Here is a 26,247-nt window from a genome sequence, read left to right as displayed (position 1 = left end):
AATAGCAGGTATTTAAAACTGCCCACTGACTTAGCCCAGTCACTTCTTAATAGAATCTCTTGCCTGTTTGCTTAATGGGCCCACCCTAATAGTAGTCTGTGGTTTTTTTAGGGACCTCCCAAAAATTATTTTTATATTCACTGAATTTTGAGGTTAGAAAATACTTTAAAAAGTGCTATAAGCTTCTCATTTTAGAGATGAGGAATTTGAGGAAAAAAGTTTGTATCTTGCCCAAAGTTACACTAAAGATTAGTAGCAAAGTAAGGACTAGAATCCTAGTTTGTTTTTTTAATTATTCTTTAGAGGAAGGTTTCGAAAGCAGATTAGTTTCTCATTAAACAATTAATAAACATATTGTTTTGTGACTTTGTTGCCAACCCAGCGACTGGTCAACACTGTCCCCTTCTCAACCTTGGATTGCCCGTTTCCATTCGTCCAGCTCTCCTTACCTTTCACTTCTTAGTGCTTTTGCTCCTCTGCTCATCCTTTAACTTATTTTTGTTTAATCAGTTGACCTGAGCAGAGCACCATGTAACTGTAGAAATAAATAGTATCTAATATGATACATTGGAGCCCTGGTGGCGCGGTGATTAAGAACTTGGCTGCTAACTAACAGGTTGGCAGTTCAAATCCACCAGCCACTCCCTGGAAACCCTATGGGGCAGTTCTAGTCTGTCCTGTAGGGTCGCTGTGAGTCAGCATTGGCTTGACAGCAATGGTTTTTTTTAATATGTTCATTAGTTGCCCAAATTCTTGAAGCAGCTGGTAGACAGTTATTGTTGTCTCCTTTATTTCCCACCATGGATGATCAAAAAATCAACCCAGGTCATCAAAACCAAGAGAAGCCCTACAACTCCCATGCCAATCCAGCATTAAATAGTATCTAGCTAACATTCCCAGAACAGTCACACGGAGACTGAAGATATTCATCTACTATTAAATGCTTGATTTGAGTCTAGCGCAGTTTCCAAATCTCATATTTTAGACAATACCTACAGAATATGTGTGCAACATTTATATGTGCTTTGAAATACTAATAAGAATACATATTTTTCTTCTCACACATTTTCTGTGGCAGCTATGTTTTCAGATGCCTGATAACACACCTAGTGATTTAGGATGCTCCTGAAAACCTTGGATAAAACAGACCTTGAGACTGTTGGCATTCTCTCATGTACATGGTTTATAGTTTTTTTCTCAAGAGTGTACTTTGCTTTCTTGAGCCTCCTGACTTTCCTTATCATCCTTTCAGGAAAAGAAAAATAGATTACCATCACCTATTGATTAGCAGCAGCCCTGGTTGCACAGTGGTTAAGAGCTGGGCTGCTAACCAAAAGGTCGGCAGTTCGAATCCACCAGCTGCTGCTTGGAAACCCTATGGGGCAGTTCTACTTTGTCCTGTAGGGTCACTGTGAGTTGGAATCGGCTTCATGGTGACAGATATTGATTAGCAGAGAATACTGTGAAGGTAAGAAAGGAAGAAGAAAAGTCACCAATAATACAATATCTCTATAACAAAACCACCGCTAACTATTGGTTGTCCTTGTTAACCGTGATAATGTTATAATCACTTATTCGGTTTGAAGTGGAGATGGGAAACATGGAGCCCTCCCTTACAGGAACCCAGTCCTAAATCCAGGCTAAAGTTTTTAAGATTGTTACCATAAAAGCTACTAGCTTCTATTTCCACAGGGTTCACTGCCTGAATCAGACCTTGATGTTTAACACTTTGTTTAGATCAACTTATTGTGTTTGATTTCTTCTTTTGAAATAAGAAAATTTAGCAGTACATCTTGAGCTACTCATGTGGTGGTGTCTGTAATGATGTGTGCACTAACCGTAAAAAATGACATAGATTATGGTGGATATATATTAGCATTTACTTACTAGAGCAAAGAAATGTGTCATTTTAAAGTTGTGAAAGTATAGCACAGTGGGTTATTGCTGATTATAAGCTCACTTAGACTTATGTTTCCATCCCACAAGCTGTAAATTTTCTAATGATATTGCATGTGGGCAAAGTAAAATAGTAGCTTGTCACAGAATGACTGTTAGTTGATAACTTACCAAGTACTCAAACTGAGTCTGGACTTATTGTTTACTTGTTATTTCATCTGTATGTAGTAACGTGTTATTTGATGGTTTTTGTTTAGTTGTTTTCATTTTTGATTTGTTTTTTGCTATTATTGCAACTTCTCTAGTAAACCTTTTGGCATTTATCCTTGTTATTGTGCTGTGTGTCCTCTTTTATATCTAATATTTGCCAGATATCAGGACTGTATATGTCTTTAAAAATATAATAAAAATTCGGAGTAAAATATTCATTCAAGGAAATCTGTTTCCCTGAACATTTGTGTGATACTTGCAAATGCGACAAATGCCAAAATCGTTTAGGGTACAGAACAGGACAACTGTAGGTACAGCCCACGATATGGATTGCATAGTACTCTCAAAGAATACATCAGACCAGCAATTTCCCTTGATTTTAGCCAAATCTTAGATCCCATTCTTGAAAATCTGAATGTATATGGATAGAAAAACCTTTAATTTTTTTTAAAGATTCTATTACATTAATCAGCTTAACTCATTCCAACACTCATTTATTTAATTCGTATCATGTGCGAAGCACCAGTCTAGGATATGATACAAAACTTTGTTCTTAAGAAGCTCATAAACTGGTAGAGAAAATAGACCATGTAAATAAATTCTAATGTAATATAAGAAATATTATAATAGAGGAATACACAAAGCACTAAAGTCATTCAACTCTGGTCCCCAAAATCAAGTATTAACCACAGAAATCAATGTAAATCTAATGTGAGGTTATTTGAGGCTTCTTTTTTCTTCTTTTCTTAATGTAATTGCATGCTTTGTCTTTATTATTTGGCAAATTAATAAGAATTTATTGTCAATTGTGTGCAGAGCAGTATGTTAGATCCTGTGAGGATACAAAATGAAAAGAGTTTCTGCTCTAAGAATTTATAATCTAGTAGGGGAGATCAACTGTACAAATAACTGTGTTTCCAGTATACACATAATTGCCATGAGAGAAGCCTTTACAGATTGAGCAAAATTCTTCTGGAATGCAGAAAGACACTTCTGGACGTAAAGAAAAGGGAGACCATGAACAATTCAGGAAGGTTTCCATTTAGCAGAAGATGGTTGAACTAACCCTGGAGGGATGGGTAGAATTTTGACAAGGGTGGTTGAAGGTATTCTAATTCATTTAGTGCCTACATGTGCAAGGTAGCATGAAGGCAAAAAAGCCTGGGGCATGTTCAGAGAATAGCAAGTATTCTGGTTTGAGTGACATCTGGTACATGTATAAGGGAATAGTAAAACATCAGGCTAGAAAGGAGAAATTAGGGGCACACTATGGAGAATCTTTGAAAGTTAGGCTTTGGTATAGGATTTTAATCAAAAAGCAATACATAGCTTTTTGAGCAAAGGCTAATCAGAGTGGTTATTTAGGAAGGTGAATATGATGGCAGTTTGCAAGGATACATTCAGATTGAGGCTAGTACTAGAAACGGGTTAAGAGACTAAAACAATCTAAGCAAGAGGTAGGCCTGGTCTAGCTTCGTGTCAGTAAGAATGGAAACAAGGGTATAGATATTACAGGCCATATGCCTATAAAATTAACTTGACAGAGCGTGGAAACTATTATATGCAAAGAGAACAAAAGTCTCAAAGGGACTCAGGAAGTGGAAGTGAGGTATTGGCAGGATATCTGCTAATGATGTCAAAGGAAATTACAAACAAAAGTAAAGAAAGAAAAGATTGGGAAGTTGAGAGCTGAATTTCTAGAGAAAGACTACATTTAGAAAGTTTAGCAGCAGAGAAAGAAAATATACCATAAAAGGTAATCAAGAAGGGAAAGAAAGATAGACAACAGATACGTAGGGCAGAGAGTTTCTTGGACAGGGTGGGAAAGTTCAGACTCACTGATAGTCAAAAGAAATTCAAATTTAGTGTACCACCAAACCCAACCCATTGCCACTGAGTCAATTCTGACTCATAGCGACCCTATAGGACAGAGTAGAACTGCCCCACAGGGTTTCCAAGGAGCAGCTAGTGGATTCGAACTGCCAACCTTTTTGTTAGCAGCCATGTTCTTAATCACTTTAATGTACCAAACCAAACCCATGTAAGGGGGCAGGAAAACTAGACTAATAGAAACAGAACAACTAGGGCAGAAATGAGAATGTTCACCTGTTGTGAAGAATGTAACCAATCTCACGGAACAACTTGTATAGAAATTGTTGAATTGCAACTTAAACTGCTGTGTAAACCTTCAACAAAAATACAAAGTATTATTAAAAAGAAATGCAAATGTAAAACATTAATAAAGTCTCATTTTTCATCTATTAAATTAGTCAGTGGGGTTGGAAGATCCGAAAAGGAGAGCTTGAAAAAGTTAAATTGGCAAAAGTTGTGTGATAGATATATTGACAACAATGATAAAAAAAAAAAAAAAAAAGAGTAGCTGCTGAGGCTGCTTATGTACAACCAAACACTTCATGGGATTTGATTTCTTGGTTTGGAGGTTTAGGGTCCTGGTTTCATGGGACATCCCAATTAACTGGCCTAATAACATATTTAGTGCTTCTTTTCTACCTCCTATTTCAATTACGTGCGTAGTTCCTGGGGTCTTAAAATCTTGAGAGTGGCCATCCAAGCACAACATTTGGTCTCTTTCACCTGGAGCAACAGACGAAGAAGGAGAGCCAGGAATAGAAGGAGGGTATGGAATGTGTGACTAATTGCCTCCATGAACAACTACCCCCTTTGCCATGAGACCAGAACAACTAGATGGTGCCCAGCTACCATTACTGAACATTTTGATCAAAGATTCTATAGAAGAATCCTGATCAAATGGGGGAAAATGCTGAACAGAATTTTAAATTCTTCTAGACACCAGACTTCTTGGAGCCATGAAGGTTACATGAACCCTTGAAACTATTGCCCTGAGATAATCTTTAAACCTTAAACCAAAAATACCCCCTGAAGTCTTCTTAAAACCAAACAATAGTGTAGCTTAACTGGAAAAAATGTCTGCCTTGCACATTATGCTCTTTAACATCTATCTGTATGGGATCAAATTGACAACAGCAACTGGAAATAGGAGCCTTAAGATAGGAGCCTTAGAGGGCAGTGAATTTGTGTTAATGGGGGAGGAACAACTCAGAAAAGGCAGATGAGAATGGTTGCACAACTCAGCAATGTAATCAGTGTCACTAAATGGTATGTGTAGGAACTGTTGAATTGGTGTGTGTTTTGCTGTGTATATTCCCAACAACAACAACAAAATAAATAAATTTAAAAAAAGAGAGAGAGAGCTTTAATGTACAGGAATCAGTGGGATAATAATAGATTGAAGACCTAAAGGAGGGAAAATATCTACTCAGGAAATAGAGAGTAAGTATTGGAGATAGAACGAAATTTAGAGGAGAATTGAAATTAAGCCTCTGAAAGAATAGAGGGGCATAAGTACTCATTTTATTTGTTAAAATAAATATTGCTCAATTTTACGTTATGCAGAAATCCTTACATTCTAGAGAAAAGAGATCAAATCCTATTCAGAAATGTCAAGAAGAAAGGCCAAGATTGGTGACCTGTAAGAAAATAGTTTCTGATATGGGTGTAGGTGGAAGCCAAATTTTAATACTATGTACAATAAATAAAAATTGCTTTTTAACTAAAATAACCCCGCATCCTATCTGTTAGCTGAATTATTTTATAATGTTCAATACAACAGAAATGCCCGTACTTTTTAACTGCCTCTGTGCTATATTACCTTCAATTCCCAGTGTGTTATTGACACCTAAGAAAAGCTCATCATTTGTCATAAAGACTACAAAATACCACCAGCAAGCACTACAGTTGGATAATGTGTTGCCTCAGATCATGACAAGAATTCTGTGAGGTAGAAAGATGGAGGTATTTTGTATTCTATTTTGTAGACTAAAATGATTGGCTCCCATTTCAGTATCAAGTGATGTACTTTACAGAAGTGTTCAGTATCTCTTCAGACTACCTACTTCTTTTTCATACAGCAAGGGTAAGTGAGTTGTGCTTTCAGTTTACCAGTTCATGAGCACCTACTACATGTTCTATTTGGGTATTTTCTCTCATTTTTCTGTGATTATTATTATTATTTTTTTAATATCCTGACATGTACATTTGGCTGATTTCTTTTTTACACACATTGGGTTTTTTTCTCTGACTTCCATGTAGTTTTTTTTTTATTTCTTTCTTTCTTAAGAAACTTGAGTTGATAGTTACTTCTGTGGCTGTCCTTACTCGTTGCCACTGAAATTTGAAAATTCTGTTTATTTGCATTGGAATTGTTTCAAAGACAGCAGCACAACATACTCTGTACATAACTACTGTTAGTCAGCTAGCCAGAAAGAAGGAACTAAGACTGGTTATTGGTGATATTTGGATAGGATTTGTTATATACTTATCTATATATAAAAATCCTGACCTGGGTGGGGGGAGTTACATTTATTATTTTGTTACAGTAATAAGTCACAATGTAGTCCTGTAAGTTCCTTTTTTATTTAATCCATTAATGTTTTGGACAGTGAATGTTATTGGAATTTCCAATTCTATTCCCTCTTCTCCCTTAAAAGCAGAGAGACTCAAGGAATAAGACAGCTTTTGAGATAGGCTCTATAGTTAGAATCAAAACAGCTAGAAACTAATGCTCTGTCTTCAAAATCTGCATCACTTTACTGCATCTCATGCATTTCCGTCACCACTTTCCTCACAGATTACAAAACAAAACTATACACTGTGTACTTGTATATTTCCGTGTTTTATATATTGCTTGTTTTTATCTTATTTTCTAAGAAAGCTAATTTTGCAAAATTATCAGAATAGAATATGTTCGGGATATTGGATTGGCCCTGGAGGGTAGGATTTATAGTGGCAGTGATTATCATACCTTGCCATCTTAGGAATGCTCCTAGAATGTGGCAAGTGTAAAGGATATCGATGTACATTTGAAAAGAGAAAAACAATTATTAGAAAGGCATTTAACAAGGATGCTGACCCCTCCCCATCTGAGGTTTTCCCTTTGCAGAACCTCTTTTCATCTAATTTTAAGCACTGGTCAGTTAAGCCTTTCTGGTTGTTTCCTCATGAACATGTGCAGTAAAACCTGCAAAAGCCAAAACTTGTGTAAGGTGGAAGCCTGTCAGAGATGGAAAACTCAAATATTTTCCACTAATAGAGAGCAACAGGTAAGCGGTAAGACTGCACCCTGTCAAAGGCAGAAAATTTGCAAGACCTGGAAAAAAGGCAGTTCTGTTGAGTTCCAGCTCTCACAGGTTTCACTGTATCTAAATTTCTTAAAATAGATGGTCTGTCTTGTTTTTTACTGTGCTTTTATTCATATAAGTAATATGGTATTTAGATTTTTTTGCCAATGAGTGAAGGAAATAATGCCTGTCAAAGATATATCATGATGGAGCTTGAAGACATTATGCTGAGTGAAGTAAGTCAATCAGAAAAGGACAAATATTGTATGACTTCACTTGTTTAAAAAGACAAGAACAGGCAAGTGTATAGAGACCACAGTTTATGAGTGGTTACCAGGGGCAGGAGGGAGAGGGAAAGCAGGGGTTATTGCTTATGGAGTACTGAGTTTCAGTTTATGGTCATGGAAGAATCGCATTGATTAAGGATTAGGTTGCACAGCAGAACGTGTGGCTAATTGCCTCCATGAACAGCTGCCTCCTTTGCCATGAGACCAGAACGACTGGATGGTGCTCAGCTACCATTACTGAACATTTTGATCAAAGATTCTATAAAAGAATCCTGATCAAAAGGAAGAAAATGCAGAACAGAATTTCAAATTCTCATGGACTGTAGACTTTCTGCAGCCATGGAGGCTGGATGAACCCCCAAAACTATTGCCCTGAGATAATCTTTAAACCTTAAACCAAAAATACCCCCTGAAGTCTTCTTAAAACCAGAACAAGAGTTTAGCTTAACTAGTAAAGAATGTCTGCCTTGAGCATTGTACTCTTTTAAGATCTGCCTGTATGGGGTCAAATTGACAACAGCAACTCGAAAGATTAGATAGGAACTTTAGGGGGCAGTGAGTTTTTTTTAATGGAGGAGGAACAACTCAGAAAAGGAGGATAAGAATGCAAAACTCAAAGAATATAATCAGTGTCACTGAATTGTACATGTAGAAATTGTTGATTTGGTGTATGTATTTGCTATGTATATTCTTAACAACAACAACAAAAAAATTAAATTATATTTAAAAAAGATATATTACATTTTACTTATTTTATGGCTAACAAGCTGGAGCCTAATTTCCATAACCTTTAGTTCTTCACTGGTAACTTAATGAATAAGAAAAAAAAAAATTCTTCTTTGAAACTTATACATATCCTAGTTACAGTATAATGCAGGAGTTGGCAAACTTTTTCTGTAAAGGTCCAGTTCTTTATGTAAAATCTCTGACAAAACTACTCACCTCTACTGAAGTAGCATGAAAGCAGCAATAGACAATATGTGAATGAATTGGCATTGCTACATTCCAATAAAACTTTATTTATAAAAGTAAAAAACAGACTGAATTTGGCCTACAGGCTACAGTTGCCAACCACTGGCATTATGTATTGGTCATCCATTGTGGTAGAGCCCTCTGTTGGTTGGAAGCAGAGACATGGGGGGAGGGGGTTGATTGTGTTAGCTATCTGGAGCTTTCTAGTTTATAAGACAAAAAGGAAGAAAACCATAATAATGCGGCATGTGTAGAGTAAAGCAGGGCTCAGAATTGAGTAGAGTTATTCTTTGGAGTGTTTCAAATGTGAATAGCTAGTAAAGTAGAATGCTTATGGTTTAGTGCAGCAGCTATGATTGAAGGAACTATAGATGCTTAAGATACCTGGTAAATCTGTATGTCTTTGACGTGGTAGATAAGCTTTTTAAACAAATTCATGGAGAATTATGAATTCTTTAGGATCTATCCTTAAAGTAGTGGAGTAACAAAACCAGATTTATCTTTCCACCTTAAGCAATTAAAAAAATAGACAAAATATATGAAACAACAATTTTCAGACATTGTACAACGAGCAAAACAGGACAGTGATTGCTGAGAGAAGGGAAACAAATGAGGGAAGCCCTACAATTGCCATAATGTACTTCCTGGATAGAGTCTCCAAGCTGCAGTATAGGAAGAGGGATCCGAAACACAAGCCTGTGGTCCAAATGAGTCAGAATTGAAGGAAGCCAAAGTGGCTGAAATCTACACTAGGTCAGAATACCAGAAAGAGTACATGCCGGAGATCTGCAGAGGGTTCCCTTTGAGTCTTTACCTGAGTACTGATCAGCAAAAGACCACTAGAAAGGAGCAGAGAGAACATTTCCCAAACTCACAAAACTGAGAAGTTTGTGTCTCCGATAGTTAGAGTGGAGAAACCTCTAATAAATGTAGTATCTGGTTGAGTACTCAAAAGGATATCACATCAGTAGTGGGGTCAAATTAGTCTTAGATTAAAGGCTGCTCTTATTCTACCTAACAAAGCTTAAAAATAAACCTGGAAAGGATCAAACTGTTTCCAAGCAACCTAACTTAAAAATATATAAAGAAACACAAAAATCTAGCACCCAACAATGTAAAATTCATAATGTATGGCATCCAATCAAAAATTACCAGGCAAGCAAAGAAGCAGGAAAATACAATCCATAGTGAGGAGAAACATCATTCAAAGATAAGGGAAAGCATAAGCAAATTAAGGGAAGATATGGAAGATATAAAAAAGATCTAACTTCTAGAGATGAAAAATATCATGTCTGAGATGAAAAATACATAGGATGAGATTAGACACTGTAAAAGAAAAGATTAATGATCTTTAAGACACAGCAATAGAAGTGATACAAAATGAAGTACTGAGAGGGAAAAAAAAGACTGGAAAAACAATACATAGCACATCAGTGAGCTGTGAGACAACTTCAAGTGACCTAATACACACACTTGGAGTCTCAGAAAGGGGAAAGGAGGGACAGAAAAAGTATTTGAAGAAATACTGACCAAAATTTTTCCAAATTTGATGGAAAGTATAAACCCACAAATCTAAGAATATCAACAAACCACAAGCAGGGGAAAAAAAAAACCTACACTAAGCATCTTAGTTATCTAGTGCTGTTATAACAGAAATACCACAAGTAGATGGCTTTAACAAACAATTTATTTTCTCACAGTTTAGGAGGCTAGAAGTCTGAAATCAGGGTGCTGGCTCTAGGGGAAGGCTTCTCTCTTTCTGCTCTGGCGGAAGGTCCTTGTCTCTTCAGAGCTTCTACTCCTGGGCAATCTTCATGTGGTTTGGCATCTCTCTTCCCTCATCTCTGCTAGCTTGTTTAATCTCTTTTATGTCTCAAAAGAGGTTGATTTAAGACACACCCTGAATATTAACATAACAAAGACAACCCATTCCAAAATGGGATTATAACCACAGGCATAGAGGTTAGGATTTACGGCACATATTTTTGGAAGACACAGTTCAATTCATAACACTAAGACACATCATAATGAAATTGCTTAACATCAATGATAAAGAAAAAATCTTTTTAAATGCAGCCAGGCTTTTTTAAAAAAGCAAAAAGGTACATTATATACCAAAGAACAAAGATAAGAATGACAGCAATCTTCTCATTAGAAACATGCAAATTAGATCTTGAAGCAACATCTTTCAAGTACTAAAAGAAAAAAAATTTTTTCAACTTACAATTCTATACCTAGTGAAATACCTTTTAAAACCAAAAGCAAAATACTTTTTCAGGACATGTAAAAGCTGAAAGAATTCATCAGCAGCAGATCACTACAAACCACTCAGAAAGCCTCATATCCAAATGTCATCTGTACTAATTACTTGCTATATGGTCTTGGACATACTTTAATCTCTCTACAACTTTGGATCTTCATCTGTGAAATGGGAATAATAATATCTATTTTATAGGATTTTTGTAAAATGAGGATCAAATGAGACAAAGGAAAAGAATTGACATTTATTGAGCACCTCCTTTATGCCAAACACATGTTATCTTATTAAAAATGGAGATAGGTTATCAGTAAGGAGACTGTAGCCCTGCGAATTTTATTATGCTGTCATTGCTCTTCACTTTTCAATCTTTGTAATACCTGAAAAGCTTGGATTGTTCTAGAAGCAGTTAACCTATGTAGCTAGTCAATTTTAAATTTTGATGAAGCACTTTTCCTTTAGTTACTACCATTAAATATGTTTAAAGGTGTAAATGAACAGCTCTCCTTCCTAGAATAGACAGGTCGGCTAATAAATCACTTTGGTAAAGGGTTAAATCTGTTGTAAACTAAACTTTTTTTTTCTTTTGTCCTCTGTTTTGACTGCCTAGTGTTTTTTTCAGTCATGTTTATTGAGGAATAATTTATATACTGTCTATCTAATTTTTATTATAAACCTATTGGATAGGAGCCATGACTATCTTTATAGCTATACATTGCCCCACACAGTTTTTGACACTCATTAAATGTTAAATAGTATTTCTCTTCAGCATTCCTTAGACAGGAAGCATATGGTAATAAATGTCAGAGCACAGGTTGAAAATCTCCAAAACATCGTATATTCCTTGGAAAAGCCAGTACAGATATTTTTGTGAATGAAATTTATTTTCACAAATGATTCCCAGGCTCATATGTTATTTACAGATTTTCTCTACTCCTCACTTACTTTATTTACAAATTAAAACTTTTCCTTGTCAGAAATAATATAAAATTAAAGAGAGTTTAACAGCGATGCAGTCTCATAAGTAAGTATATAAATGATTTTGTAGATAGCGTAAAGAAAAGGTATAGTCTAAAGGACAGCATGAGGAAATATATAGAGGCTTAAACACATAAATCTGTTATATGCTATGAAAAGAAATAAACAGCAGGTAGATCTTTATCACTAAACTTCAGCATGACTTAGAGGTATATCACTGCTACAGCTGTTGCAGACCTTACAATGGTGTTAGACTTTGACTCAGTAGTATTTTTTCTCACCAAAGGATTTTAGCACCATTTAAAAATCTTACTGTAGTCTCAGTAAGTTAACCATTGCTTCAGAATGAAGAAAGATACTGTAAATTGATAGTAAACAATGCAAAAATAAATAAATAAATTCTGGTCAAAGGATAATATCTCCTACTTAATTAATCTGTGTTGAAGAAGTGGCTAACCATAATCAGCTGTACAAAACCATTTCGATAACATATTATTCTTCCAGAATGTGCTAATCCTGTGATTTATCTGTTGATAACACTTGCCTTGAAGTTTTTATTAGCATAATCTAAATGATAAATTGTCTGAGTTTGACCACGTTACTTAACCTCTCTAAGGTTTAAGTTCCTTGATATAAAATGGAAATGTTGTTGTTAGGTGTCGTCAAGTCAGTTCCAACTCAGCGGCCCTATGTACAACAGAAAGAAACACTGCCTGGTCCTGCGCCATCCTCACAATCGTTGCTGTTTAAATCCATTGATGCAGCCACTGTGTCAGTCCATCTCACTGAGGGTCTTCCTCTTTTTTGCTGACCACACATGATGTCCTTCTCCAGGGATGGGACCCTCCTGATAATATGTCCAAAGTACATGAGACAAAGTCTTGCCATCTTCACTTCCAAGGAGCTCTCTGGCTGTACTTCCAAGACAGATTTGTTCATTCTGCTGGCAGTCCACGGTACATTCTTCACCAACACCGTAATTCAAAGACGTCCAATTCTTCTTTGGTCTTCCTTATTCATTGTCCAGCTTTTGCACGTATATGAGGCAATTGAAAATACCACGGCTTGGGTCAGGAACACATTTGTCCTCAAAGTGACATCTTTGCTTTTCAGCTCTTTAAAGAGATCTTTTGCAGCAGATTTGCCCAATGCAATGCTTGTTTGATTCCTTCACTCCTGTTTCCATGGGTGTTGATTATAGATCCAAGTAAAGCGAAATCCTTGACAACTTCAATATTTTCTCCATTTATCATGATGTTGCTTATTGGTCCGGTTGTGAGGATTCTTGTTTTCTTTATGTTGATTGAGGTGTAATCCATACTGAAGGTTGTAGTCTTTGATCTTCATCAGTAAGTGCTTCAAGTCCTCTTCACTTTCAGCAAGGAAGGTTGTGTCATCTGCATATCACAGGCTGTTAATGAGTCTTCCTCCAATTCTGATGCCATGTTCTTCTTCATATAGTCCAGCTTCTGTGATTATTTGTTCAGCATACAGATTGAATAAATATGGTGAAATGATACAACCCTGACGCACACCTTTCCTGATTTTAAACCATGCAGCATCCCCTTGTTCTGCTTGAATGAACTGCCTCTTGAAGGAGAGCAGATTCCACATGAGCAAAATTAAGTGTTCTGGAATTCCCATTCTTCACAATGGTATCCATAATTTGTTATGATCCACACAGTCAAATACCTTTGTATAGTCAATAAAACACAGGTAAACATCTCCCTGGTACTCTCTGCTTTCAGCCAAGATGTATCTGACATCAGCAATGATACCCTTCATTCCACATTCTCTTCTGAATCCCGCTTGAATTTCTGGCAGTTCCTTGTTGATGTACTGCTGCAACAGTTTTTTAATTATCTTCAGCAAAATTTTACTTATGTATGATATTGTTTGATAATTTCTGCATTCTGTTGGGTCACCTTTCTTTGGAATGGGCATAAATATGGATCTCTTCCAGTCGGTTGGCCAGGTAGCTGTCTTCCAGTTTTCTTGGCATAGACGAGTAAGCATCTCCAGCACTGCATCTGTTTGTTGAAACATCTCAGTTGGTATTCTGTCAATTCCTGGAGCCTTTTTTTTTCACTAGTGTCTTCGGTGCAGCCTGGACTTTTTCCTTCAATACCATCTTTTTGATTGTATGTTACTTTCTGAAATGGCTGAATGTCAGCCAGTTCTCTGTATATTCCTTCCATCTTCTTTTGATGCTTCCTGCCTGGTTCAGTATTTTCCCCATAGAATCCTGCAGTTTTGCAACTGAAGGCTTGATTTTGTTCTTCAGTTATTTCAACTTGAGAAATGCTGAGCGTGTTCTTCCCTTTTGGTTTTCTAACTCCAGCTCCTTGCCAACTTGAGAAATGCTGAGCATATTCTTCCCTTTTGGTTTTCTAACTCCAGCTCTTTGCACAAGTCATTGTAATACTTTGTCTTCTCAAGCCGCCTTTTGAAATCCCCTGTTCAGATCTTTTGCTTCATCATTTCTTCCTTTTGCTTTAGTTACTCGATGTTCAAGAGCAAGTTTCAGAGTCTCTTCTGACATCCATTTTGGTCTTTCTTTCCTGTCTTTTTAATGACATTTTGCCTTTTCATGTGTGATGTCCTTGATGTCATCTTGCAACTTGTCTGGTCTTCAATCATTAGTGTTCAATGTGTCTAATCTATTCTTGAGATGGTCTCTAAATTCAGGTAGAATATACTCAAGGTCATATTTTGGTTCTTGTGGACTTGTTTTAATTTTCTTCAGCTTCAATTTGAGCAATTGATGGTTTGTTCCATAGTCAGCCCCTGGTCTTGTTCTGACTGACAATATTGAGCTTTTCATCGTCTCTTTCCACAGTTGTAATCAATTTGATTCCTGTGTTTTCCATCCGGTGAGGTCCACGTGTATAGTTGCCTTTTATGTTGTTGAAAAAAGGTATTTCCACTGAATAAGTCGTCGGGCCTGCAAAATTCTATCATGTGATCTCCAGCGTTGTTTCTGTCTCCAAGGCCATATTTTCCACCTGCCAACCCTGACAGCATTGTACTTCAGGCTACATCTTGAAATTGTTTTTGACAATGAATGTGAAGCCATTCCTCTTCAATTCCACATTCCTATTATTATTGGATTTTTGCAGCTGTTTCTTCTTACTTTTAGTCGGGCCACGTCAGCAAATGAAGGTCCCAAAAGCTTGACTCCATCCACATCATTATGGTCGACTCTACTCTGAGGAGTCAGCTCTTCCCTAGTCATATTTTGAGTGCCTTCCAACCTGAGGGACTCATCTTCGGACACTATATCAGACAATGTTCCGCTGCTATTCATAAGGTTTTCGCTGACCAATTTTTTCAGAAGTCAAATGTCAGATCCTTCTTCCTGATCTGCCTTAGTCTGGAAGCTCCGCTGTATCCTGTCCATCATGAGTGACCCTGCTGGTATTTGAAAGAACAGTGACATAGGTCCCAGCATCACAGCAACACACAAGCCACTACAGTAGGACAAACTGACAGACGCGTGTTAGCAGACTACCATACTGTGCAGAATCTTCTGCTCCTTCCTTGCATTGAGTGGATGGGAAGCTATCTGTAGATAGTCAGAAATTACCTTTTTTTGGTGCCATGTTGGACCTTCTGCCTCTTTGTTTCAGTACATGAAGTTTCAGCCTATGTCTGAAATCAGAAACCAGGGTGGTAACATAAGCAGGCAGATAATAGTTCTAATTGGTTCAATGGCTTGAAGTGTAGAGCAGGAAGCGGAGGGCAAGGCTCATGAGCTATGATAGCAGTGGTAGTACTCATACCCTTCAGGTCACCATGGAAAAAAGAAAGGGGAATTTTTTTGTTTTAAGTGTGTTTGCTAACTTCTTAAAATAACTTCGTTGTATGGCTAATAAGAATATAGAAACCTGTCCTTATTCACGGAAAACATGATTATCTATGCAGAAAATCCTAAGGAATATCCAAAAAAGCTCCTACAACTAATAAGTGAATTTGGCGAAGTCTCAGGATACAAGGTCAACATACAGAAGTCAACTGTATTTCTATATTACACATTATGAATGATTAGAACTGAAATAAGAATATGGATAAGTTCTGGTTTTAGTTTAATATTGATTACAGATAATTCTACTTTATGAATAAGAACTGGAGTGTTATCAGATAAATGCAGAGGAAATAATTTTCTTCTCAATTGACCATAAAGAAAATAGTCTTTTCTACACACAAACATGCACTTGAGTCTCCCTGTCCTTTCCTGTATAATCTGAGGATTGTGCTTTTTTAATAGTGGCTTGCTAATCCCTTTAAATAGCTCTTAATGTAAGTATTTCATCGTTTTCAGTAACCATGAATTTTCAGCTTTTTATTTTTTTTAACCTCTATTCAAACACCATCCATGGTGGTTGTTCCACCGGCAGCCTTTTAGCCTGGTCGGTGAAGCAGCAAGCCTACTTTAAGTCTTAAATCGCGCAGTGTAGATGAGAGTCTGAGACTTTAATTACATGTCGTTTTATTCACAACACTCAATTCCAGGAAGGAAAAAATGACTCCATGGTTGTAAAAGACGTATTATGTGAGTATCATTCATTGTAAACCAAAAATGATACTGTATTATGGCCAAAGCAACAATGGGAGCTGATTCTGAAATTGTGACCTGCCTGAGAAACTGAATAATAGTGAAAGTTATCAAAATGGAAAGAAGTGTTAATGTGAAATCCAGCTTTCTCAGAAATACTCTTTCCCGGCCTGTTTGGTTTTGCTTTTGTTGCTTGTCATGCATGAATGAAAGTGCTACACTCTCTGGGGAGCAGTAAAGCCTCTGTGTCGGTTGTTTATTTCCTTAATCCCTCCTCCTTTGTGATTTTTGATGTCAGATCTAAAATGGAAAGCCTGTAAATATAATGATTATCACATGGATAATCACCTGCATTAGGAACCGCCCTGCTTCTCTGTTCGAACCCTAGCTGTTCTCCACATGTCACATCCACTCCGAGGTTGGATTTTAACCTGACTGCTTCCTTAGATTTGTGAAACTCAGTACGAGGCGCCCTGGGGCAGCACAGATGGAGTCTTGCTTGTTTTCTTTTCTCACTTCTACTGTGAAGGCTCACTAAAAAGTCCTTTTCAATTTAGTGTGATCAGTTCACTTGGAATTACCCCTGATATTTGGAACCTGCCTTACTCTCCTGCCCACGCTCTGTGCCCATTCTTTCTTCCCTGCTTTCTGACCTAATACCCTTCCTTTCTGTTCCTCCATGCTGTGAATCTGAGGACTCAGATTCTGCTTAAAATTCTTACTGGGTCAAACTGTTCCCCTATGTTGTTATGTTTGTTTTGCTGAGAGGCAAAAATAAATGTTGTTCCATCACTGTATCTACGAACACCTTCAGATCAGAGGTTAGCTGTGCGAAAGTCTGCAGTGATGTGAGCCAGGTGCCTTCTTAATTGAGTGACTGGGGGCACCAGCCCAAGATCAAAGGAAGGTAGAAGGAAGTCAGGAGATAAGATCTTTTTAAGCCACAGAACAAGTGCTTAACTTTCCTAGTGATAGGGCACAGCTCTGCAAACCTGTGTAAGGGAACGCTGAGATAGAAAATTGAGTTGACTTTTCTTAAGCATGTCCTTCCTCAGTCAGAAATATGTTGGTACTTAGAAGAGTTTACCGATGTGGAAGTATCCTAAGATCCAATTTCCTTAAGAAACAATGGTTTGACATATATACGTGTCTTCTTGAAATTAGTTTTAACGTTACCCTAACAGATTACAGTTAATTTCTCAGTACATTTGTGTGAGCAAAAGTGGACACTAAAAGGTAATTTAAATACCATACATAAATTTTGTGTCTTTATATTTTAGTCCAACAGATTTCTTCATTGTAAACTTGGTCTTATAGTCCTTTAGGGCTCTCTCATGCCTCAGGTTAAGTTCTTTATAAATATGTAGTTTTAGCAGAGCTTTTCAGTTGTCTTTTCATATAAGAATTAGCTTTATTAATTATATGACAGCTTTGAAAAACACTACATTGATATCTTTTTAAACTTATCCTTTTCCTTGGCATTCGGGCCAACAAATGTTATTAACTATGTGATGTACAAAATTCTGTTGTAATATTTGTAAGTAAATTGTCAAGAAGGTTAACCTTGCTTGTGCCAGTTGTCAAGATCATAATTCAATTTGTGGTGGTGGTGGGGTGGGGGGGCTACATCAACTAAGGCTAGCCTGACCAGCCTTATGCTCCCCTAGTGAACAGCCTAAGGAGCTGTACTTTCAGCTTATCATTTTCTGTTAACTTCAGTGTTTAGCTGTAATCATGCATTGTGACCTTTCCAAAATTCTCAAAATGCTTCTCTAAATCTATATGTTATTAGTATATTGGACCATAAGTGCATATGTACATTTTTCCTCAATGTTTACCCTAACATACATTTTGTACCCAAATTTGTGCTGGAGACACTGACTGAACTTTCTGCCTTACATGGTTTGGTTCAGCAGTCGATTTAGTAGAGTTGGATCTGCTCACTACTCAGGCTCAAATCCCATCTTTCTATTAATATCTCTTGGCAAAGATAATTTTGGAGGAATGTAAGTTAAGATGTAGAGGCTCTTGACAGTTGCCTGCAATTTTTTTCATTTTTAAGAGGGAAGTAGAGTTGAAAGTAATATTGCCTCCATTTTCTACAAGTCCTAAAATTAAAATATATACAGAAAGAATAAAACAAGTAAAAGGTTTTGGTCACACAGATGTGTTTTTGTCATTTGATAACCCATCATAAGGACATTAGGGTATGTAATAATGTTTATCAGATTTTGCCCTTAAGATTTTTAATATCTAGAAGAACTTAGTGTATGAAAACAATATATTTGTTTTACTGTTCAACTTTTGCTGTTCTCTCATCTTATACTAAAGGGAGATGGTTTTTGTTTTTGTGGGGATTTTTTTGTACTGTTTATTATGAAAATTTTGAGACACACAAAAAAGTTGAGATACTTGAACGCTCACATACCACATACATCCATATTTAACAATTGTTAACATTTTGTCATTTTTGCTTCAGTTGATTGATTGATCTGCTGAAGTATTTTAAAGTAAATTACACATATCATGACATCCCAAAATACATCTCTAAAAAATAAGGACATTTTCCTTATCATACTTAAAAAACTGACAATTCCTTTTATATTGGCTAATTCCCATATCATATTGAAGTTTTTCCATTTTCCCAGAAAGGATCTTTTATAACCGGTTTGTTCAAAACAGGATTCAATTCAGGTTCATACATTGTTTTTGGTCATTTCGCCCTCCCCTACTTTATTATGACTCTGATTAGTTGAAGAGACCAAGCTCCCTGTGCTGTAGAATGTCTTACCTTAGGATTTGTCCAATTGCTTCTTCAATGTATTATTTAACTTGTTCCCTTTTCTCCTGTATTTCCTGTAGACTGCATGTTATTGAACTGAAGGCTTGATTAATTGTGTTAAAAATCTTTGGCCAGAACACATTATGGATGATGCTGTGTACTTCATATTACATCAAAACAGAAGGCACTTAATATTTAGGGGTCCCACAGTTAGTGATGATAAGTGATAAGATCCATTGCTGGGTTAAGGTGATGACAGCTTGATCCTTCCATTATAAAGTTATGCTTTGATTCCACGACCAACATATAATCTGTGATACTTTGATTCCGTAGAAACACCCAGTTCCCCATCATCTTTTCACCTAATGAATTTCGTAGCCGTTGATGATCCTTGCCTGAATAAATTTCACTATGGGCATCACAAAATGGTGACTATTGTAAATCTGTACATTTATTAGCAGGCATTCTTCTCTAAAGAAGAGCTTTCTGAGAGGTATTGTTTTAATTAAAACTATAACCACCAGCACGTTCTTTAGGTTTCAGATAATTGTCTTTCTTTGCTAGGGTCAGAACACCTGAGCTCACTGTAGCAGCTACAGTGAAAAACACGCGCTACATCTTCTTTACTCAACTTGTGAAGTGTGTTGACATTATGCTGCCTTTTTTTTTAATGCCAAGGGAAAAAAGAAATCTTTCTTGGTGTAAGAGTGAAAATTCAACTATGTGAATATAGTGAGATAACTGTGTTACAAGAAGACTATTTGAATGAGTTTCAAAAATGGATTATTTCTTCATTACCTAGCACTTTATAATTAACTGTTCTTTTTTTTTTTATTTCAGGAAGCTGCCACTTTTGCTAGAGAGCAAGGCTTTGAGGTGAGTTAACCCACAATTGCACACTAAACAGATCCTAAAGGTTTTTTCTAGCTGATAATGAAGTTCTTTTGGACAGTGATTGATGTGCTATTATACTCTCAGAGACTCGCAGCAGTTGCCATGGAAACTTGGCAGTCGTCATGGTTTCTTTGTTCTGCCAGCACAGTGTTATGACGCACTCTGCTAGGTCTGCACCCAACATCGCCTACAGATGTTATTTATTGAATTTTGAAAAGCCTCTTGGGAAGCCAAGAGGTTGGGCACGGTTTCAAGCTGCCTCTGCAGATATGGGGCCTGTCAGTTTGTTCAGTTAAAAAGCTACCTCATTAGCTGCATTACATTTCATAAGGCTTCACTGCTAAAGCAGTGGTGGAGCAAGACTAAATAGTGAAATATAATGTTGTTTAAATAATTTCAACCCTACCACATGTAGATTATCATTATGTAAATTAATTTCCAAAAGGTTATACTTAACAGTTGTTAGGAACTGATTAATTTAAATCCTACTCACATAAGCTTCCTGTTTGAATCTTTCCCTTTTTATTTTTATTTTTGGGATGCGGGGGTTAGCATAAAATATACATAAATTTTCGGAAACTAAATATTGATAATTGGTTTCAATCTCCAGATCCTGATTCTGTTTTCCTGGTAGAATCATTATTCTCTCAAGATTCAAAATTCCATGTGGTTGTTCTCGGCTAAATTAAGATACCAGTTAAGATCATTATTTCACCTATATAGTATCCATCTTCTAATGGATTATTACAAAACACTGAGTTTAATCTAAACCCAGATTAACTGGCAGAGAATGAGCTGAGTTTATGAGTCTTTTGTGACTATCAGCTTTATTGAGCCAGAACTATGTAGAATGCTTTATTCTGTACAGCAACTTGGTATTTTGGAAGACAATAATAAAAAAAAAAAGAAAGAAAGAAAATTAAATCTGAATAGAGGTGGTATATAGAAACTCTTTCCTTACTTATTCAGTGTTGCCTACCATCTAGAGAATCTGTGAGGATTGATTGGATAGTATTAGTAAGCTCACTTTGAACTCTTTAGATAAAGGTGTAGGAATTTGTGATAGAACTGTTTTTTAAATATACTAAAGGTGACTCATTATCAAGTAACAAAATAATATGTGTACATGTTATCCATGTCACAGAACTTGATAACCAGAAATAGAGCTTTCTCTTCATAGAGGAAGATGATGAGCATATGATATAAGTATTCTGTTCTCAAGGTCCTATGAAAGAACTATTTCAGGATAGGAAACCCTGCCTCAGTACTCAACTATTGGCAACTGTGATAGTTTCTTGGGAGTTTATTTGTTTTACCTTATTCTCGTGAATATAAGGTTGAGTTACATGTGAAAGGAATGAAGATTTCCAGATTTTTGTTTTTCCAGTTGTTTCACTTTGTAATTTCCCAAACTGGCAATTGATGTACAGGGCTAAGTGTAATCAGGGGAATATTTAATTTAGTAATCAAATCAAAATTCTCAACAGATAAAAGCTTGTAGAATATAAAATTCATATCCTATCAGTTTTCTGTGTTAGCATAAAACATGTATTTGGTTCTATAAAATAACCAGTTTTACAAATGCTTAGAAATATATCATGTTGCATAAGAAATGATCATTATCCACTTGTATCTAGATTATAATTTTTAAATAGTTTGTTAAAAATATTTATTTTTTAAATAGCCTATTAATTCATACTTTTGTTGTATCCTTGATACATGATTTGAATATGTCTGGTTTAAATTAAGTCTTAGCAATAAACTGCTTTTGCTATTTTCTACTAACCAGTATTAGCCTTTCCATTAGTTCTTACTTACTGATTCCAAATCGTTTCTTTTTACCGTAAATCTGCCATAATTGATTATAGCATGTAAATAAAGTGATGATGATTATAATCGCATACCTTATTACCTCCTGACATAGCAAAACTGCTCTGTCAGTTATATTGACAGTGATACGTCAGATTGGTTAAGCACACAGTATCTTGATTTGTCCCTTCATGGGTTCCCTAAAACATTACAAGCATTACAGAATATATATGAATCATTAGTAGGATGATCTCAAGGAATTGTTATTATTACTGAAATATAATCCGTGTATGGAATGCTATTTGGACAAATTCAGTGATTTCAAAATGTCATTAAAGTTTCCTTAGTCCATTAGACAGTAATATGAAAGCATAGATTTGGAACTTGGTATTCTTAAAGATTCAAACAAGAATAAATCACGTTACCTTAGCAGTTTTCTGTCTGTGAAAATGTGTTAATGCTCTCAAGTCTAGTGTGACAAATAGGAAAAAGATCTACATTTTATCCCTCTGAACTTCAATTTTGCCTCTAAATTTGGGGCATGAAGAAGAGAGAAATGAAAAGATTAAAAAGAAAGGAAAGGTTAGCATTTTTTCTTCCCACCAGTTCTTCTGTCCTACCCTCATTTTCTATTCTAAATCCCAATCAGTGCCCAAAGCCACTGAGTATTGCCACTAGTGATGTCTGCTGACAGACCAATCCAAATGCCTCTAAAAATAACCAGTGTTTATTCAACAGGAAATATCCTCATTGGCATTGTTTATGATATTCTGGTTAGCTTCTCTGCAAATTTTAGATAATCTTTCTTTCAAAAAATCTTTAATCTTTAAAATGAATTGAGCAATTTTCAATAAGAAGAGACAGCTTAGGAGGGCACTGGAGAATGAGATAAAAACTGGAGCTGGGCAGAACACAAAGCAGAAGAGAGAGGATTTTTTTATACAGGTGATGGAAAATTGCATAGTGCCTGATTTAAATGGCAGACCTGCTAAGAATTCAAAATGACAATTCTTAGGGTAAAAAGTTTCATAACACCCTTTATTATTCTGAAAAATCAGCTCAGACTACAAGGTGTTTCTAAATCTACTTTATCTTGAGCTGAACCAATTAAAGGTTTGTATATTGAGAAACTAAATAAAAATAAGGAGCTTAAAAGCATGTTTTGTTATGAAGGCTTCTAAAAGCTGTATTGAAAATTGATTTAAATTAAATGAAGTAAAGAAAATACCTATAAAACTTACAGATATTCTCTGTATTTTCATTGTCTGTGCAACAGAATATGTGCCAAATAATTAAGAGAATTCATACTTACTTTTGGGTCGTTCATTCACTTTTGCTCTAAACAACACATTTTAATTTTCTTATTTTAGGTCTCTAAGATATAATACTTCTGCCCACAGGGTAAACAAAGCAATCCTTCTCCCTTTTCCTGCTTCTCCCACAAGCCCTGACTCTACCCAGAGGATCCCAGATTTGTAGCCTTTCTCTGCCCAGTGATTCTAACATCTTATACCACTGACAGAAGAAAGTATAGAATCGTATTAATATGGTATCCGCACCCTCCACACCCCGCATCTGTCAGTTTGTCATTCTGTGGTGGCTTGCGTGTTGCTGTGATGCTGGAAGGTATGCCACCGGTATTCAAATATCAGCAGGGTCACTCATGGAGGACAGGTTTTAGCTGAGATTCCAGACTCAGACAGACTAGTCAGAAAGACCTCGCAGTCTGTTTCTGAAGAGAATTAGCCAATGAAAACTTTATGAATAGCGGAGGAACATTGTCTCTTATAATGCCAGAATATGAACCTCTCAGCTTGGAAGGCACTCAAAAGAAAACTAAGGAAGAGCTGCCCCCTCAAAATAGAGTCGACCTTAACGACATGGATGAAATCAAACTTTTGGGACCTTCATTTGCTGATGTGCCACAACTCAAAATGAGAAGAAACAGCTGCAGACATCCATTAATGATCGGAACATGGAATGTAAGAAGTATGAATCTAGGAAGATTGGAAATCGTCAAAAACGAAATGGAATGCATAAACATTGATAACCTAGGCATTCATGACCTGAAATGGACTCGTACTGGCCATTTTGAATCGAAAAATCACATGGTCTACTATGCTGGGAATGACAGCTTGAAGAGGAATGGCATTACATTCATCGTCAAAAAGAACATTGCTAAATATATCCTGGAGTACAACCCTGTCAGTGATAGGATAATACCCATATGCCTACAAGGAAGATCAGTTAATACCACTATTATTCAAATTTACGCACCAACCACTTAGGCCAAAGATGAGGAAACTGAGATTTTTACCAACTTCTGCAGTCTGAAATTTATCGAACGTGCAATCAGGATGCATTGATAATTACTGGAGATTGGAATGTGAAAGTTAGAATCAAAGAAGAAGGATCAGTGGTTGGAAAATATGGCTGGGGTGATATAAATGATGCTGGAGATTGCATGATAGAATTTTGCAAGACCAATGACATCTTCATGGCAAATACCTTTCTTCGACAACATGAACAGTGACTATACACGTGAACCTCGCCGGATGGAGTACACAGGAATCAGATGGACTACATCTGTGGAAAGAGACGATGGAAAAACTCAATATCATCATTCAGAACAAGGCCAGGGCCAACTGTGGAACAGACCATCAGTTGTTCCTGTGTGAGTTCAAGTTGAAGCTGAAGAAAATTAGAACAAGCCTACAAGAGCCAAAGTACAACATTGAGTATATTGAACCTTAATTTAGAGATCATCTCAAGAACAGATTTGATGCACTGAATACTAAAGACCAAAGATCAGACAAGTTGTGGAATGACATCAAGGACATCATACATGAAGAAACCAAGAGGTCATTGAAAAGACAGGAAAGAGGGAGGCGGAGCCAAGATGGCAGAGTAGTCAGACGCTTCCGGTGGACCCTCTTACAACAAAGACCCAAAAATAAGTGATTCGATTATATACGGCAGTCTGGGAGCCCTGAACATCAAAGGCAGAGTTGAGGAACCAGACTGAGTGGCAGGGAGAGGGAGAGATGATTCGGAAGCAGCGAGGAGTTGGCAGACCTGACCAGGCAAGAGCCTGAGCCCCTCAGGCCTGATCAGCTTGGGGGTGAGCGGTGAGGCAGGCAAGCAGCCGTGTTCGGGAGGTGCGTTTTCTGCACCTGGAGAGACCCAGCACCAGAGAGTCTACACAGCCACCAAGAACCAGTGAGAAGCAGCCCTCAGTGGCGAAAGATTAAGTACTTACGTACGGCTTACCACGCGGATCAAAAACACCTCCCTTAGGGAAAAACCTCTCTCCCATTTACCTCCCTGCTCCCTGCTCTGCACTGAGTTTCAGACTGTCTTCAGCCATTGCTGATTCACTTGGACCAGAAGTAGGATCCATCACATGCCTGGAGCCATTCTCCCTGCCTTGGATAGTGAACAAATTAACAAACGGGGAAAAAATAAACTGCCAGCTCCCCTAAGCCAGGAACCCAGGGTAGGCACAACTCCTTTGCCTAGGCACAGGCATAAGGGATCCATGAAATTTGAGTGCCTTTACCCCTGCATAGACTTGTGTGGGCCCATCTCAACAGTGTAGGCCCTCATTACCACAGTACAACAGGGTATATACTGGAACTCTAACTTCACCTGTTTCAGCTGTGAAGTGTCAGGTTCTTGATATTTGACAATGTTCTGCCCATTCAGCAGGGTCTTCACCTACCCACATCAGGGACCTGAAGACTGGTGGCTCCACCCACGCAACGTAGCCAGCTGTGATAGGGGCCCATGAATAGAGGTGCCGCCCAGTCCTTACAGCCAACTGCATTAGGCAGTCATAGCCCGGCTGCAAAACCCACCCACCTATGTGCTCTAGGGAACAGGGACACGCCTTCCTCCTGGACACTCGGGGATGGCCGTCAACCCCTGGCCTTGCTCAGAGTGTGTCCCCCTGCTGTAGCCAGATGCCTGTGCCTACACCAGTCAGCCATGCCTGTCTAGAACTGTAAGTGAGAGCCTACACTACACACTTGGTGACTATTTACCTGGGCACCTGAGCTGAATCCATACAAGAGGAGTGGGCTGACTCCTGAGCTCACATACGTAGTAACAGATCTAACCACCTGGTGACAGGACATTAGAGCTTCAAAGGTGCCAATAATCAAACTAGCTCATATGAGCACCCTATTTGGGCATATCAAAACAAAACAGAAAGCTAGGACACAGTAAGCAAACATAAAATCAATAAATATAATAACTTATTGATGACAGCAGTCAATATCAAATCACATAAAGAGGCAATCCATGATGGCTTCAGCAAGCTCCCAAAATAAAGAATCTAGAAATTTTCCAGAGGAGGAAAATTTCTTGGAATTACCAGAGACAGAATACAAAAGATTAATATACAGAACTCTTCAAGAAATTAGGAAGGAAATTAAGCAAAATGCAGA

At 37.1% G+C, this 26,247-nt stretch overlaps 1 protein-coding gene across 2 annotated transcripts in view; it reads left to right on the top strand.

Annotated features, from left to right (window-relative positions):
- The window catches only part of ADK (adenosine kinase), a 555,845-nt gene that overhangs the window by 411,564 nt on the left and 118,034 nt on the right, over positions 1-26,247 (top strand). For both annotated transcript variants that reach the window (XM_004383208.2, XM_004383209.3), the window contains exon 8: positions 19,937-19,972. In XM_004383208.2, coding sequence (XP_004383265.1) covers positions 19,937-19,972 — 36 coding nt within the window. The remainder of the gene's footprint in view (positions 1-19,936; positions 19,973-26,247) is intronic.

The sequence above is a fragment of the Trichechus manatus genome, unplaced genomic scaffold, assembly GCF_000243295.1.
Source record: "Trichechus manatus latirostris isolate Lorelei unplaced genomic scaffold, TriManLat1.0 scaffold00106, whole genome shotgun sequence".
NCBI classification, from domain to species: domain Eukaryota; kingdom Metazoa; phylum Chordata; class Mammalia; order Sirenia; family Trichechidae; genus Trichechus; species Trichechus manatus.
Note: the sequence above shows the minus strand (reverse complement) of the source record. Positions and strands in the feature narration are given on the sequence as shown.